Source organism: Bos indicus x Bos taurus, chromosome 13 (assembly GCF_003369695.1).
Source record: "Bos indicus x Bos taurus breed Angus x Brahman F1 hybrid chromosome 13, Bos_hybrid_MaternalHap_v2.0, whole genome shotgun sequence".
NCBI classification, from domain to species: domain Eukaryota; kingdom Metazoa; phylum Chordata; class Mammalia; order Artiodactyla; family Bovidae; genus Bos; species Bos indicus x Bos taurus.
The window spans coordinates 50885448-50900777 of record NC_040088.1 but is presented as its reverse complement, the minus strand read 5'-3'; the positions used below and the strand labels follow the sequence as shown (position 1 = coordinate 50900777).

General features: G+C 42.2%; 1 protein-coding gene and 1 long non-coding RNA gene across 8 annotated transcripts in view; both read left to right on the top strand.

Moving 5' to 3' along the window:
• SLC39A12 (solute carrier family 39 member 12) overlaps nt 1-2513 on the top strand; it is an 84337-nt gene extending 81824 nt beyond the window's left edge. For 5 of the 7 annotated variants that reach the window (XM_027559826.1, XM_027559827.1, XM_027559832.1 and 2 more), the window contains one exon: nt 1944-2102. In XM_027559826.1, coding sequence (XP_027415627.1) covers nt 1944-2072 — 129 coding nt within the window. In that variant the 3' untranslated portion in view covers nt 2073-2102. Of the gene's footprint in view, nt 1-1047; nt 1106-1943 lie in introns of all 7 variants that reach the window. The other 2 variants (XM_027559830.1, XM_027559829.1) reach the window with 2 other exon arrangements.
• Nucleotides 2514-3797: 1284 nt separating this feature from the next.
• The window catches only part of LOC113903529, a 46001-nt gene continuing 34468 nt past the window's right edge, over nt 3798-15330 (top strand). The window contains exon 1 of the long non-coding RNA XR_003514168.1: nt 3798-4084. This is a non-coding gene — a long non-coding RNA (uncharacterized LOC113903529). The remainder of the gene's footprint in view (nt 4085-15330) is intronic.

The following is a 15330-nucleotide window of genomic DNA, read 5'->3' as shown; positions in this document are numbered from 1 at the left end:
CCCTAGTCAAGTTGAAGCTTAAAAGTGAATGCTCATGGAGAATGTTAAAGCACATCAGGAAGGCAAGTGGATAAATACTAATATCATGTCCCATGCAGTAATTTTATATGAGGGAGGACTTGACATAAAGGATGGTTTATGGAACATCCTCTGAAACTAAGATGGTGTCTTTCCTTCTTCTACACCTAAGGTTCACACTCCTGGGCCATCCTAAGTTCACACTTCTTTGTCTATTTCCATCTTTATTCTGAAAAATGGCTTCTTATTGGTGTCATTAAAGATCTGTTACTGGATATTGCAACATTTGCCTTCAGTACGGTTTATAAATGTACATACCCCTGAATGGATGGCAAGTTATCACAGAGCAAATTGTTTTAATTAAAAAAGCAAGGAGTGCCATTTGCAGCAACATGGATGGACCTAGAGACTACCATAATAAGTGAAATCAGTCAGACAGAGAAAGACAAATAGCTTATGTTGCTATATGGATAAGCCTATATTGCTTATATGTGAAATCTAGAGAAAATGATACAAATGAATTTATTTACAAAACAGAAAGAGACTAGACTCACAGACATAGAAAACAAACTTACAGTTACCGAAGGGCAAAGGGTGTGGGGGAAGGATAAATTAGGAGGTTGGGATTAAGATATACACACAGAACCCTACTTAATATTTTGTAGTAAACTTTAAGGGAAAAGAACCTGAAAAGGAATGTGACACATATGTATATTACATAATTTAAGGCTATCCATCCATCCATCTGTCCATTCATCCATCCGTCCATTCAGGATAGCAGTTTGGATCCCACTTTGTCTTTTATTCCATGGCTCTATGTTGGGGTGTGAGATAGCAGGATGCAATAATTTTACTCCTCCTTCCATCTATTTTGCCAGTTTGAACACAGAAATATCCATCTCAAACACACTGAAACAGAACATCCAGGATGCTCCCATACAGGCATGAAAAAAAGACATCAATCTGTTTTCCATTGCTATAAATTTAAAGCCCTTGCATATTTTATATGTTTGACCTTTCTTTTGCTAGGTACGAATCCAGTAGTTCTCAACCAGAGGAAAGAACCCCCAAGGGGACATTTGACAAGGTCTGGAGACATTCTTGGCTGTCATGACTAGGGGCAGAGGGACAACTGACATCTAGTGGATAGAAACCAGGGACACTGCTAAACATCCTACAACACACAGGAGAACCTCCACAACAGAGAATTATCCAGCGCTGAGTGTCTGTAGTGCCAGGGTTGAGTTCAGTGTCCAATCTCTGTTGACCTGAGGCTATGCTCCAATGGAAATGATTGTCATGAAAGAGAGACAGTGACTCTGACCTTCTCAGGGTGAGGAATCAAAAGAACGTGAGATGAACAGATTGAGGAATGACTCACAGATGTTGAGTGAATGTTTCCCTCTAAATGGCGTTACAGCATTTCACAAACATAAATCTGTTGCTATTTCTCTCTCTGAGAATAAAACCTAGCCTTAGGAAATGATGCCTTTATTGTTCCAAAGGTCAGGAAGATCTCAGTCATCATTTTGAAAAGAAACAAATATATGCTTTGTAATAGCCAGTGCATTTAGCAATTTCATAAACCCAATAGGACCATCAAAAAGAATTCCTTTCATCTATTATATATTTCACATTTAAATATTTTCCAAAAATAAAAATTGGAATTAGATTTGCTTTCAGTTGATAACTGTCATTTTAAGATTTCTAGCATTGCTAGGATCCTTGTCACTACATTGTAATGGTTCAATTTATCTGATGTTTTAGAATTTTGGTGAGAGTGGGTATTAAACATTTTGTAACCGTTTGGGGAATTGGAAAGGTTATTAAGTTCTGAATAACAGAGTCTCTCATGTTTTCCCACCAAACTTTTCCCAGCAGTGAATATATCTGGATCTTATTCTGGTTTTTTATTCTTTTTTTAGCTTCCTGAAATGACTCATGTTCAAACACAGCGACCCTGGTTGATGTTTCTCCTGCAAAACTTTGGACTGACCCTAGGTTGGCTTTCTCTCTTCCTCTTGGCTATATATGAACAAAATATTAAAATATAAGTTTATAGTCTCAAAATCCTTCAAAAATCAATTTTCTGGCCTCACTTCATTTCTTTTATTATATTCTATAATGATTTATAAATTAAATATTTTTATCATAGGTGAAATGTGTGTCTTTATTAACTTATTAATTTAATAATGTAATTTTGTTTCTGTAGTGTATAAATTGAATTTTCGTTTTAAGTTTCCAACACCATGATGGAACTCACACCTTTTTAGTAATTGGTAAGCTGTAAATTAATTCTAGTAAACTTTCAAAAAGAATTGTTTCCCTAGTAAAAGATGTTTGTTTGTAGTATTTGAAATGGACAGATGTCTGTTGGGATACAATGTGTTTCAACTTCTTTGATATAAATAATATATTTTTGTGTGTATGTGAAATTACAAACCATAAGCAAACTAAGTTCCAAAAAAATGTAATAAAGTCCAGTTTTAATGTGATGGTTTGTATTACCTTTTGTTACTGGATGTCAGATTCTATATCAACACTAAAAAAAAAAAAATATATATATATATATATAGTTCACTTAAGAGCATGACCCACTGACTCAGAAATGCTCATAAATAAGCAAACTTGGGAAGTTTATTCTTTTATTCATTTATTTATTTGACTGCACCAGTTGCAATATGTAAGATCCAGCCTGACCAGGGATTGAACCCAGGCCCCCTGCATTGGGAGTACAGTGTGTTAGCTACTGGACCACCAGGGAAGTCCCAAAGCCTGGAAGTTTAAAGGCTATTGTGTCAACACTCTTCTCTGTAATCACCAAAGGAAATCTGGTCCAGGTAAAGAAAACTGGAAAAAACAGATGAAGTTCAAAACTGTTTAACAGAACAAAACTTGAGTAAGGCTGGAGATTACTGTGTAAACTCTCATGGATTTAACAGAGTATATTTATGAGAATAATAGTACTGACATGCAAAACATGTTCTATTCTTTCTGAGGAAATATAGAACATTATTTCAGTAGGTACATCATGAAATATACAAGCAGCATTACTGATAGCCTAGCAAACTGAGCCACCAGGGAAGCCCTCTAGCAAAATTATTAAACTAGAAAATAACTCTGGCTTTAGTCATTTTTCTTAGAAAATAGATGCTTCACTTTTTTTTAAAATGAGATATCTTGACAAGGGGGGAAAAGCCCATTTTACTGCCAAAATGAATCGTGTCACTCAGTCACATACACCTTTCCTGCTGCTGCTGCTGCTGTTGCTAAGTCGCTTCAGTCGTGTCCGACTCTGTGCGACCCCATAGACGGCAGCCCACCAGGCTCCCCCGTCCCTGGGATTCTCCAGGCGAGAACACTGGAGTGGGTTGCCATTTCCTTCTCCAATGCATGAAAGTGAAAAGTGAAAATGAAGTCGCTCAGTCGTGTCCGACTCTTAGCGACGTCATGGACTGCAGCCCACCAGGCTCCTCCATCCATGGGATTGTCCAGGCAAGAGTACTGGGGTGGGGTGCCACCGCCTTCTCCGACACCTCTCCTACGTACACACAAACACAATCTTCAGACACCTTTCTTTGATTTCAAAATGGAGGGGGGCGGGGCAGGCAGTTCTTCAGTTGTCTTTAGAACTTCAATTAAGGCATCACGATATAGTGCAGTAATTCTCGAAAATTCAGCAGACGTTAGGACTAATGGAGGATTTGTTCCAATGTAGAGAGCTGAACTTCATCCCTAGAATTTCTGCTGCTGTAAGTCTGAGTGGGGCTTGACTTTGAACAGTCTGCAGGCAATACTAATACTGCGGGTCAAACGCCCCGCCCCCGCCCCAAGCTTCACGGGCTTTGTTGATATCAGGTGCACCTGGCGTTGTTGAAAAAGAGCAGGCGCAAGACTCTGTTGCCCATTTAAGATGATTAACACCCTGCGAACCTCACGCGAGACCTGAGTTCCTAGGTTGAAACCCCAAGCTCTTTCCCACTTGCTTGTGAGCAGACTATCCATCTCGGGAGTTACCGGATGAAGGATGTGCAGGTAGCCCTTTTATTCATCTTTGCCTTGAAAGGTAAGCGGACCCCACACGTAGAGCTTTGCCGTTCTTTTGTTAGAGAATGACGTGAAGCTGAACAAAACCCCTTTGTACAGGTCGACGTGATGTGGAGGTGACAGAAAGAAGCACCTGGCACCAACCGTATTTGGGTTTCTATGAGCACGTTCTGATTTTGGCATCAAGCCTTAACCTCAACCAATTTAATTAGAAAAGCTCTGACAGATGATTTTGTTCCAAGTTCAGGTTTAGAGTTGGTTTGGGGCTTGGCTAAATTAAGCATGTTGGTGTGAGCTATCACCCTGTAACCTTCAAGTTAAGAGTGGGTTTAATTTCTTTTTAAATTTTATTGAAGTATTAATATCCACTGTAAAGCAAAATGATTCAGTTATATATACATACATATATACACACACACACACACACACATATATATATATATATACACACACACACACACATACAATCTCTTTCATAAGCATTTCCACTATGGTTTATCTCAGGTTATTGAATATAGTTCCCTGTGCTATACAGTAGGACCTTGCTGGTTATCCATTTTAAATATAGCAGTGTGTACGCGTCCATCCCAGGCTCCCTAATTATCCCTTCCTTCCATCCTTCCCCGCTGGTAACCATAAGTTCGTTCTCTAAGTCTCTGTGTCTGTTTCTCTTTTGTAAATAAGTTCAGTTGTATAGTTTCTTTTTTGGATTCTGCATATAAGGGATGTCCTATGTTTCTCCTCTCTCTGACTTCACTCAGCGTGACACCCATGACACCCATCTCTAGGTCCATCCATACTGCTGCAAATGACTGGCTCTTTGTTAATCCCCACCAGCAACCCAATAGCCTAAGCTGGGCCTCCAGCCTCAAACAATCTTAAAATTGCTAGAAATTCTCTTTTCTTCCAAACTGAGTGGTAACGATAAAAATATTATGACAACTCCTTGCCTTCTAAATATGGACAGAGTCTAAATTTGGGATGGCTGACCATGGTCATCCCTTTCAGTCATCTAAGTTATGTGTTACTCACTGAGCTTTGGGGTAAATGGTGTTTTCCTTGAAACCAGATTTCTCAATAGTGTTAGAGTATTTCTGTTTACTAGGCCTAAATTTAGGATTCCACTGTATTTCTTCTCGGTGATTGATTTGTATTTTCGTCACTGAACTAGAAATGCTCCTGGAGGGAAAAGCCAAAGAGCAAGTTATACAGAATTCTTATTTGAATATCCATCACTCACTGACAGAGCCCTCTTTAGGGAAAGGAGAATTGGTGTCATGTCACCGTGAGGCTGAATTCAGGGCCTGGGAAGGTGCTTCCACTGCTGTGGGCTGACTGGGGTGTTACGGAAATATGCTCATAAGTTATAGTCACAGCCACCCCTCCCCCACCCCTTCCAGAACCCAGTCTTCCGTGGTGAGACTGCGCCTCTCTCTGTAAGGTGCGTATCTCATGATACTGCACTTTGACAATTTGCTTTCCTCTTCAAAGCTGGAGCAAGGGACAGGTCAGATCATGATGATGCCCATCTGGAGGGTGGACTGGACCAATGAGGTTGGGACTCTTGTGTGATCATGAAGACTTCAGGCTCTAAACTGAAATGTTGGTTCAAATCCCAGAAATGCTACTTAATTACCTTAGAACTTCTTTGAGCAGTTTTTCTTTCTGTAAAATAGGACTGAAAATAGACATTATCTCATTAAATTGTGGGGCCAATATGAGATGCTTACTGTTCATGAAGCACAGTGCCTGGAGAATACTGATGATGCAATAAATGTTGAATCATCATCACCCGTATCTTTAGTCTCTTCTTTCATCACATATTCACAGTTTACTGCTCAGGGCTGCACCTTGGCTCATGAAAATGTCTTTTCTTGGTAGAGAAACCAAGAAAATGTCTTTTCTTGGAGATCACACCTTTTTATGTTTTTATAATCTTCTACTCAAGCCCCCAAACCAGCCCCACGAGTCACTCAAATCTGTCCTTCATGTTGTTTTCTGTTGACTCACTTCCAGAGCCTAAGAGATAGGGGCGCCCCTCTGGTTGACCCTAACCTTCTCAATGCCCAGGGAAGCCTCCTTAAATGTGTCATAATGCTTACACCCACTGTGAGCCCCTCTCTCTTATTCTTCATCTTATTTATGAATTCTTGATGCCCAGAGGCACTCACTTTATATTTTTTTAAACTCGCTATTTTATATTGGAGTATAGTTGATTGAGTATACTTCTCTGTGCTGTCCTTGTTGTTTATGCATCAAGGTTATGACCTACTGTGTTCCACTCTGATCACACGTCTAAGGATCTGGAGGTTGAATAATGGAAGCTGAGGCAGAAGAACCTGTCTGAGGTCACGCTTGTTGTCACAACTTGATTTTAAGTCAGAGCCCAAAAGAGTTCAACCCACTGCTCTGTTGCCAGTGTACCTGCTGAGGGAATGTGACCAGCTCTGCAAAGAGTCCAGGGTCCATCAGGCATCTCCCTCGGGAGTGCTGGCATGCTCACACAAGGCAGGCACCCTCTAGCTGTGGGCACACACGGCCACCCTGGACATCGAGGTCACCACGGACAGCAGTGCCAACTCACCAAGCAGACGCTCATACCTGCACTAGCGACCCCTTGTGTGGGAGGAATGATCCCCGTCCACCGTAGTCAAGCTTTTTACCTTCATAGACACCTCTCAAAACCCAGTGGAAATCACAGAAAGTTGGAGAGGCCAAAGAGGCTTTCCCAAATCCAAAGTGACGTTGCCCTTTATGAAGGGCCTGTGAGTGATACCTGACCTGGGAGCTATACCTGCAAGTCAGACCTCCCACACCACAGTCTTCCAGGTCTCAGAGACAGATTTTGTCATGTGGCTGCTGCTGCTGCTAAGTTGCTTCAGTCGTGTCTGACTCTGTGTGACCCCATAGACGGCAGCCCACCAGGCTGCCCCGTCCCTCGGATTCTCCAGGGAAGAACACTGGAGTGGGTTGCCATTAACTTTTCTAATGCATGAAAGTGAAAAGTGAAAGTGAAGTCAATCAGTCATGTCCAACTCATAGCGACCCCATGGACTGCAGCCCACCAGCCTCCTCCGTCCATGGGATTTTCCAGGCAAGAGTACTGGAGTGGGTCACCATTCCCTGCCTGCTAACACTCAGCCCACTCTCCTCCATGCTGCTTCACCCACTTTACAAAGCCTCTTGTTTCTCAGGACCTTTCTTTCTCTGTAAGATAAATCCCTTCACCTCCTTACTCACATTGAACAATACAAAAAGATAATCCTCTTCCTCTGCCCACAGAGACAGGTGCTGCCAGCTGGGTCCCACCTGGTCTCACACTAATTCCTATGCCTACTTTTGACTTTACACAAAATTTGGGAAAGTATCTGGAATGTCTGGTTTACACATTCGTTTTAATTCGTGGTCTCAGCATTTCCCTTAAAAAACAATGCAGGATGCTCCTCGACTCAGCCCACAGCATCCTGTCTTGCTGGTGCTAGAACCAACCCCAGAGATTTAATTCAACTCTTTGATTTTATAATGCTGAAGTAGTTGCAAATATTTTTAGGATGCTTACTAGGTGCCAGACAATATTACAGATGCTCTATAAGACTCATTTAATTCTCTTAAGAACCCTAAAAGTAAAGGTGAAACACTCTTTTCTTACCCCTTTTAAAGATGAAGACACTGAGACCCAGAGGGTTCAGTTCACTTGCCCAATATTATAGAGCTAAGGTAGGCTGGCTCCAGAATCTGTGACCTTAACCCCTGTATCACACAGCCCCTGCAGAGAAGTAACGAAGGTTTATACAGTCTAAATGAGGGTCTGAGGTCTTATTTCAGTAAAGGAGTTGACCAAGGACTCAGACTGAAATCTCTGACTTCTGGTCCAGTAGTCTTAACAATCCTTCCAGTCCTCTCTGGTCCGCCCTCTGGTCAGCCCTTCTCCTCTCTAAGGTCTCAGTCATTTAAGGAGAGTTTGCCTATTCTTGTTCATGTTAATTTCTCCCCTTGATGATCTATGGCCCATGGCCCATGCAGCAAGTTTTTTTTTTTTTTAATGTAAGTTACAATTTTCATACAACTTATTTAAAAAATGATTTTTTTAAAGCATCACTTTATTTGTTTTTGGCTGAGCCAGGTCCTTGTTGCAATGCGTGGACTTCTTATTATGGTGGCTTCCCTTGTGGCTCACGGGCTCTAGGCATGAGGGCTTAGTTGTTATGGTGCCTGGGCTTAGTTGCTACTCGGCATTGGGAATCTTAGTTGACCAGGCATGGAAACTGTGTCCCCTGTGTTGAGTACGCAGCTTCTTAACTACTGGACTATCAGGGAAGTTCAAACAAATGAATTTAAGTTATAAAATTCCAAAAGGTTTCTCAGTTCAGTTCAGTTGCTCAGTCATGTCCAACTCTTTGCAGTATGACAGGCTTCCCTGTCCAGACTCTGTCTGCAGTATGACAGGCTTCTCTGTCCAACTCCCAGAGCTTGCTCAAACTCATGTCCATCGAGTTGGTGATGCCATGAACCTCTTATCCTCTGTCGTCCCCTTCTCCTCCTGCCTTCAGTCTTTCCCAGTATCAGGGTCTTTTCCAATGAGGCGGTTCTTCACATCAGGTGGCCAAAGTATTGGAGTTTCAGCTTCAGCATCAGTCCTTCCAATGAATATTCAGGACTGATTTCCTTTAGGATGGATTGGTTGGATCTCCTTGCAGTCCAAGGGACGCTCAAGAGTCTTCTCCAACACCACAGTTCAAAAGCATCAATTCTTTGGTGCTAAGCTTTCTTTATAGTCCAACTCTCCACATCTATACATGACTACTGGAAAAGCCATAGCTTTGACTATACGGACCTTTGTCAGCAAAGTAATGTGTCTGCTTTTTATTGTGCTGTCTAGGTTGCCCATAACTTTTCTTCCAAGGAACCAGCGTCTTTTAATTTCATGGCTGCAGTCACCATCTGCAGTGATTTTAGAGCCCCCCAAAATAAAGTCTGTCACTGTTTCCATTGTTTCCCCATCTATTTGCCATGAAGTGACGGGACCGGATGTCATGATCTTAGTTTTTGAATGTTGAGTTTTAAGCCAACTTTTTCACTCTCCTCTTTACTTTCATCAAGAGGCTCTTAAGTTTTGCACTTTCTGCCATAAGGGTGGTGTCATCTGTGTATCTGAGGTTATTGATATTTCTGCCAGCAATCTTGATTCTAGCTTGTGCTTCAGAAAGGTTTGTAGGCTTCTTTAATTAAAGGATTTTAAAAATTAAAATATAATTGACATATTACATTATTAGCTTCAGGTGCACAGCATAGTCATTCAGTATTTGTGTACATTGCTAAACAGTCTACCACCACAAGTCTAGTTAGCATCCTTCACCATAGATAGTTTCTCATGATAAGAACTTTTAAGATTTATTCTCTTAGCAAGTTTCAAAAATACAACACAATATATTAACTGTAGTCACTATGCTGAATTATATCCCATGAAACTTATTTATTTTATAACTAAAAGTTTGACACCCTTCCCCTATTTTGCCTACCCTTTATCCCCTGCCTCTAGCAACCAATGTGTTCTCCATATTTGTGAGTTTGTTTTGTTTTTAGATTTCACATATAAGTGAGATCATATGGTATTTATATTTCCCTGTCTGACCTGTTTCATTTAGTATAATGCCCACAAGGTCCATCCATGTTATTGCAAATGGCAATGTTTCATTCTTTTTTATGGCTCAATATATTTCTTTGTACAGGTATTTACATATATATCACAATTTCTTTATCCATTTATCCATCAAGGAGCATTTAGGTTGCCTCCATATCTTTTTTAAAAATTAATTTTCTTAGCTAAAGTGCAATTGCTTTACAATGTTGTGTTAGTTTCTGCTGTACAACAATGTGAATCAGCTACAAGTGTACATATATCCCCTCCTTGAGTGTCCATATCTTGGTTATTGTAAATGGTGCTCCAGTGAACACGGGTGTATAGGTATCTTAAGTTAGTGTTTGTGTTGCCTTCAGATAAATACCAAAAGTGGAATTGCTGGATCATATGGTACTTATATATTTTTGATTATTTGAAGAATCTCCATACTGTTTTCCACAGTAACTGTACCAATTTACTTTCCACTAAACAGTACATTAGGATTCCCTTTCTCTACATTCTCACCAATGCTTGTCATTTAAAAAAAAAAAAACTAATAGACATTCTAACACATGTAAGGTGATATCTCGTTATGGTTTTGATTTGCAATTCCTTGATAAATAGTGATGCTGAGCACCTTTTCTTGTACCTATTAACCATCTGTATATCTGGAGAGGGTTATGCTGCTGCTGCTGCTCCTGCTGCTAAGTCGCTTCAGTTGTGTCCGACTCTGTGCGACCCCATAGACGGCAGCCCACCAGGCTCCCCCGTGCCTGGGATTCTCCAGGCAAGAACACTGGAGTGGGTTGCCATTTCCTTCTCCAATGAATGAAAGTGAAAAGGGAAAGTGAAGTCGCTCAGTCATGTCCAACTCTTAGCGACCTCATTGACTGCAGCCCACCAGGTTCCTCCGTCCATAGGATTCTCCAGGCAAGAGTACTGGAGTGGGTTGCTATTTCCTTCTCCAGGAGAGGATTATAGTCAGCCCTTAAATGCTTGTTTAGTTAGAAGCCTGCCTGTCAGTCTATGGCATGAATATACACTGTTGTTGTTTGCTCATTAACTCGTGTCCAACTCTTTGCGACCCCATGGACTATATAGCCTGCCAGGCTCTTCCATCCATGGGATTCTTCAGACAAGAATACTGGAGTGGGTTGCCATCTCCTTCTCTGGGGGATCTTCCTGACCCAGGGATCAAACCTGTGTCTCCTGAATTGGAAGGTGGATTCTTTATCACTGATCACCAGGGAAGCCCGAATGTATACGAATAAGATTCTTACACGGAGATACTGAGGGCCTCAGGTGTTACCTCTTGTTGTGTCCTGGGGTGGGAGCTAGTTAAGAACTCTTCTTCCATTTGTTACAGTCAGGGAGCCTCACTGGTCACCAGAGCCAGGAGATCTAGAAGGACCCCCCTGGGTATCAGCAGCAAGAATTGGGACACCAGACAGTGTAGAAGCTCCTTCATGGGAGACACCATCAAGCTGGAGGCAGGCAGAGAGAGTGCAAAACTCGTGCCCACCCTCCATTCCTGGAAAGCAGTTTTGCAGACCCCTACAAGTGTGCCAAACCCGAGGTCTACCCCCAGGACAAAGCTCCAAGACTTGTAAAAAAGCCTCCTTCACAGAAAGACTAGGGGTGTGTTTCAGCCAGCTATGTGCACTGTGCCTTGGGGCAGGGGCAGGCCAAGAAATATCTTTCTATCTGTCCCAGGCCCATAATTTCAAATCCTGCTGATCATTAGAGCCAGGCAATCAAGGGGCCTCTCCTGGGCAGCGGCCACAAAAACAGCACCAAGCGTGTGTCCCAGCTCCCTCTTGGAGCAGGGCAGAGGGACTGTGCAGAGTGAGAATCCATCCTCCAGCGTCTCAGAGAACTGATGTCTGCCCTTTGAATACTGCTGATGAGAAGCCTGCCCCTTGGGCTGCAGCTCTGAACTGAATAGACCTGTCTCACAGAGAGACTGACCATCTTGTCTACCGCCTTTCTGCTGTGCCCCAGGAGGGTTAGGTGGTTAAGAATTCTGCCTCCATTGATTACAGTCCTGCGGGACCCACAAGTGTAGGTGTCACTGGCCATCAGAGCCAGGAGATTTAGACAGGCTCCCGAGCAGCAGTTGCACAAGTCAGGGTGCCAGATGAGAGAGAAGCTCCTTTGGGGGAGACACTGTTACTGAGTCCAGGCTTGCTCTCCTCACCACACGACAGGCCAATGAATCAGACGAGATGTTGAGGCAAGGAATACAACTTTATTTGGAAAGCCGACAGACCGAGAAGATGGCAGATTAGTGTCTCCAAAAAAAACATCAGGGCCTGGTTGTCAGTTTCTTTTATAGAACAGAGAGGGAGAGGAGGTAAGGAAGTAAAGTGAAAAGGCCATTTATCTTGCAAAATAGGAGGGGATGTGTTCATTTCTTCTTAAATCCTTCATTTATAAACTTTTCCTTTATAAATGTCTATCTTATTTCTGTTTTTCCAATGAGCATGTATTATTTGTATTATAGAAGACATACTAAGTAAATTTCTAGACTTCTATTTTATTAATTTTTGGCTGTGCTGAGTCTTTGTTGCTGCAAGGGCTTTTCTCTTAGTTGTGGCACGCAGGGGCTATTCTTCGGTTGAAATGTGCAGGCTTTTCATTGCAGTGGCTTCTCTTGGAACAGAGCACAGGCTCCAGGGATGCAGACTTCAGTAGTTGCAGCTCTGGGGCTCTAGAGCACAGTCGAGGTAGTCATGTCGCAAGGGCTTAGCTGCTCCCAACATTGGGATCCTCCCAGATCAGGGATCAAACCTGTGTCTCCTGCATTGGCAGGTGGACTCTTTACCTCTGAGCCACCAGAGAAGCCCCAATTTCTTCTTTTCTGCAGCTATTCACACGTGGGTAGATTGTCTCCCTGTAAGCTGAACAAAGCCGCTTTAGTTTAGCATTCAAGCAAAGCGGCAGGATTCCCTGGGGCAGGCCATTATATATGATTATAGTAACAAAAGCAACAAAAAGCAAGGGGTAAAATCAAAGAAACAAATCTAACAGAGAGTCAGAATTGGCTCTTCCCTGTCACAACACCAGCCGCCTGAAGTGAGGAGAAAACAGAGCCCAGACATGGCAGTCACTGGCCTCTGTCTTTGGAAAGTATTGGGTTGCCCCAGAAGTTCTTTCGGGTATTTTTGTAACCCTAACAGCTTATGGAAAATTCCAAATTAACTTTTGGGTCAACCCAATATTGTAGCTGACTCTGCGTGTGTTGGATGCTCTCCCCGTTGGGATGATGCTTTAAGATAAGCAAATAAGCCTCTTTTGCAGAAAGTTTGGGCACCTTTCAGGTGACTGCCTCTGCCTGGTCCCTGAAGCTTGTGAGAATTCCAGCACATGAGCCCCTGAAGTGTTGTTTCTCTTCCATTGGAGAACTGCTCTTGATGAAAGGAGGCCAAAGAGACAGATAATTACATACAATGTGTAATCCTTGATTGGCTCTTAGATGATTAAAAATACAATGAAAGACACTATTGAAATAACTGGGGACATTTGAATAAAGACTCCTACTAGATAATAATATTAAATATAATATCAGATCATAGAATTGTATCCGTTTAAAATTTCCCAAGTGTTATAACTCTATTATAGCTGGATTAGAGAATGCTCTCGCTTTTAGGTGACACATGCTAATGCCTTTAGGAATAAAATATCACAATGTCTATAACTCTCTCTCAGATGGTTTGACATGGTCTTATCCATTAATATGCTAATGTGTATCTCCAAAATATAAGAGCTCATTAAAAATGGAAGAGTCATTTCTCAGTTTGCAGTCATTTTACAGGTCTCGTGTAATAAGCCCTGTTAGCTTTCTAAGCTAGATGTTTTGGGAGCTCATCTCTCAGAGGCAGGTCTTAAGAGCTGGGTGCCTGATATGGGGTTCAAACCCTTTCCCCCTCTCAGGGGAGGAAGGAGGAACTCGGGGTTTTGAGTTCCCTCCTGATTGTGGGTCACCACCATGTGGGTGGTGGGGTTCATGTTGAGATTGTGTCTCAGTCCCTCCTACCCGCTTCCAAGTAGGTTTTTTTCTCATTCAGTCAGTTTTGGATTTTTTGGGATTTTTTGTCCAGAGGAAGTGATTCCTTACATAGCTGTAGATTTCAGTGTATCTGTGGGAGGAACTGAGTTCAAGACCTTCCGACAACACCACCGTGAATCTATTTATTCATCATGAGCTTTTGACCAACCCAGGAAGCAATCGTGAAATGTTAAATATGCAAGGTCACCTAATGTGATTATTTGGGGTAAGAAATGGGTTTCTCATTTGGAGTTGTAAATGCACCACCCTTAAAAAAAGTACTTAGAGAACTACCTGGTTATCAAGCTAAACTGTGTCAACTGAAAAAATATGTGCAGTCTAAAATGTTTCGTTTGGTAGAAGTTTTTAGGATTTTACACCTGGAGGAAGCATCTGAAGTGACCCTGAGGGAACTGCTCTGAGGAGGCAGGTGCTCTGAGAGGGCTGGGTGGTGACAGACTGGGGGCAGGTTATATAGAAGTTTTGCAGCTAAGGACAGGTAATCTGAACACCAAAAGATGCTTGTTAATTAAAGAAAACTAGATATCTCAAGTTAAGGATTTTCTACATATGGGAGGATGCAAGAGTCTGGGCTCACTGGAATCATTCCCTTGAAAGGCACCTCAGCTGTCTGGGACCAGTATCCTGTGTTTTCACATTCTGAGTTCCATCAGCACTTACCAGCTCACACTGTAGGGATGCAATCTCTGATGACTGTGACATCCTTGTTTACTGATATGGCAGGAAATATTCCATTTCTCACCTGAGACTAAGTCACCCAGCTCAGCTCTCAACACTAAAAGAATAGATGGAAATGGATGTCTGAAATTCCCTAATATTTTTTTTTTCTGCTCAAGAGAGATAGTATTCTGTGACTGTACTACCTGTGATGAACCCAGGTAATAAGCTCAATATTGGGACCAACATTTGGAGAGGGAATTCATGAAAATTTTGCTGTTTTTTTTAAAAAAGAAGTGAGGGCAGAGACGTATCCAGAAATGATGATTTAGTCATCATGGTCTGTAGCGGCGGCTGTGAGGAGACACCCCATGCCCAAGGTAAGGAGCAGCAGCTGTGCTTTGCTGGAGCAGCCGTGAAGAGATATCCCATGTCCAAACAGAAACCCCAGTAAGACGGTAGGCACTGAGAGTGGGATCAGAGGGCAGACAGACAGAAACACAATCACAGACAACTAGCCAATCTGATCACACGGACCACAGCCTTGTCTAACTCAGTGAAACTAAGCCATGCCGTGTAAGGCTGCCCAGGACGGATGGATCATGGTGGAGAGTTCTGACAAAACATGGTCTACTGGAGAAGGGAATGGCAAACCACTTCAGTATTCTTGCCTTGAGAACCCCATGAACAGTATGAAAAGGCAAAAAGATAGGACACTGAAAGATGAACTCCCCAGGTCAGTAGGTGCCCAATATGCTACTGGAGATCAGTGGAGAAATAACTCCAGAAAGAATGAAGAGACAGAGGCAAAGAAAAAACAACACTCATTTGTGGACTGGTGATAGAAGCAAGGTCCGATGTGTAAAGAGCAATATTGCATAGGAACCTGGAATGTTACATCCATGAATCAAGGCAAATT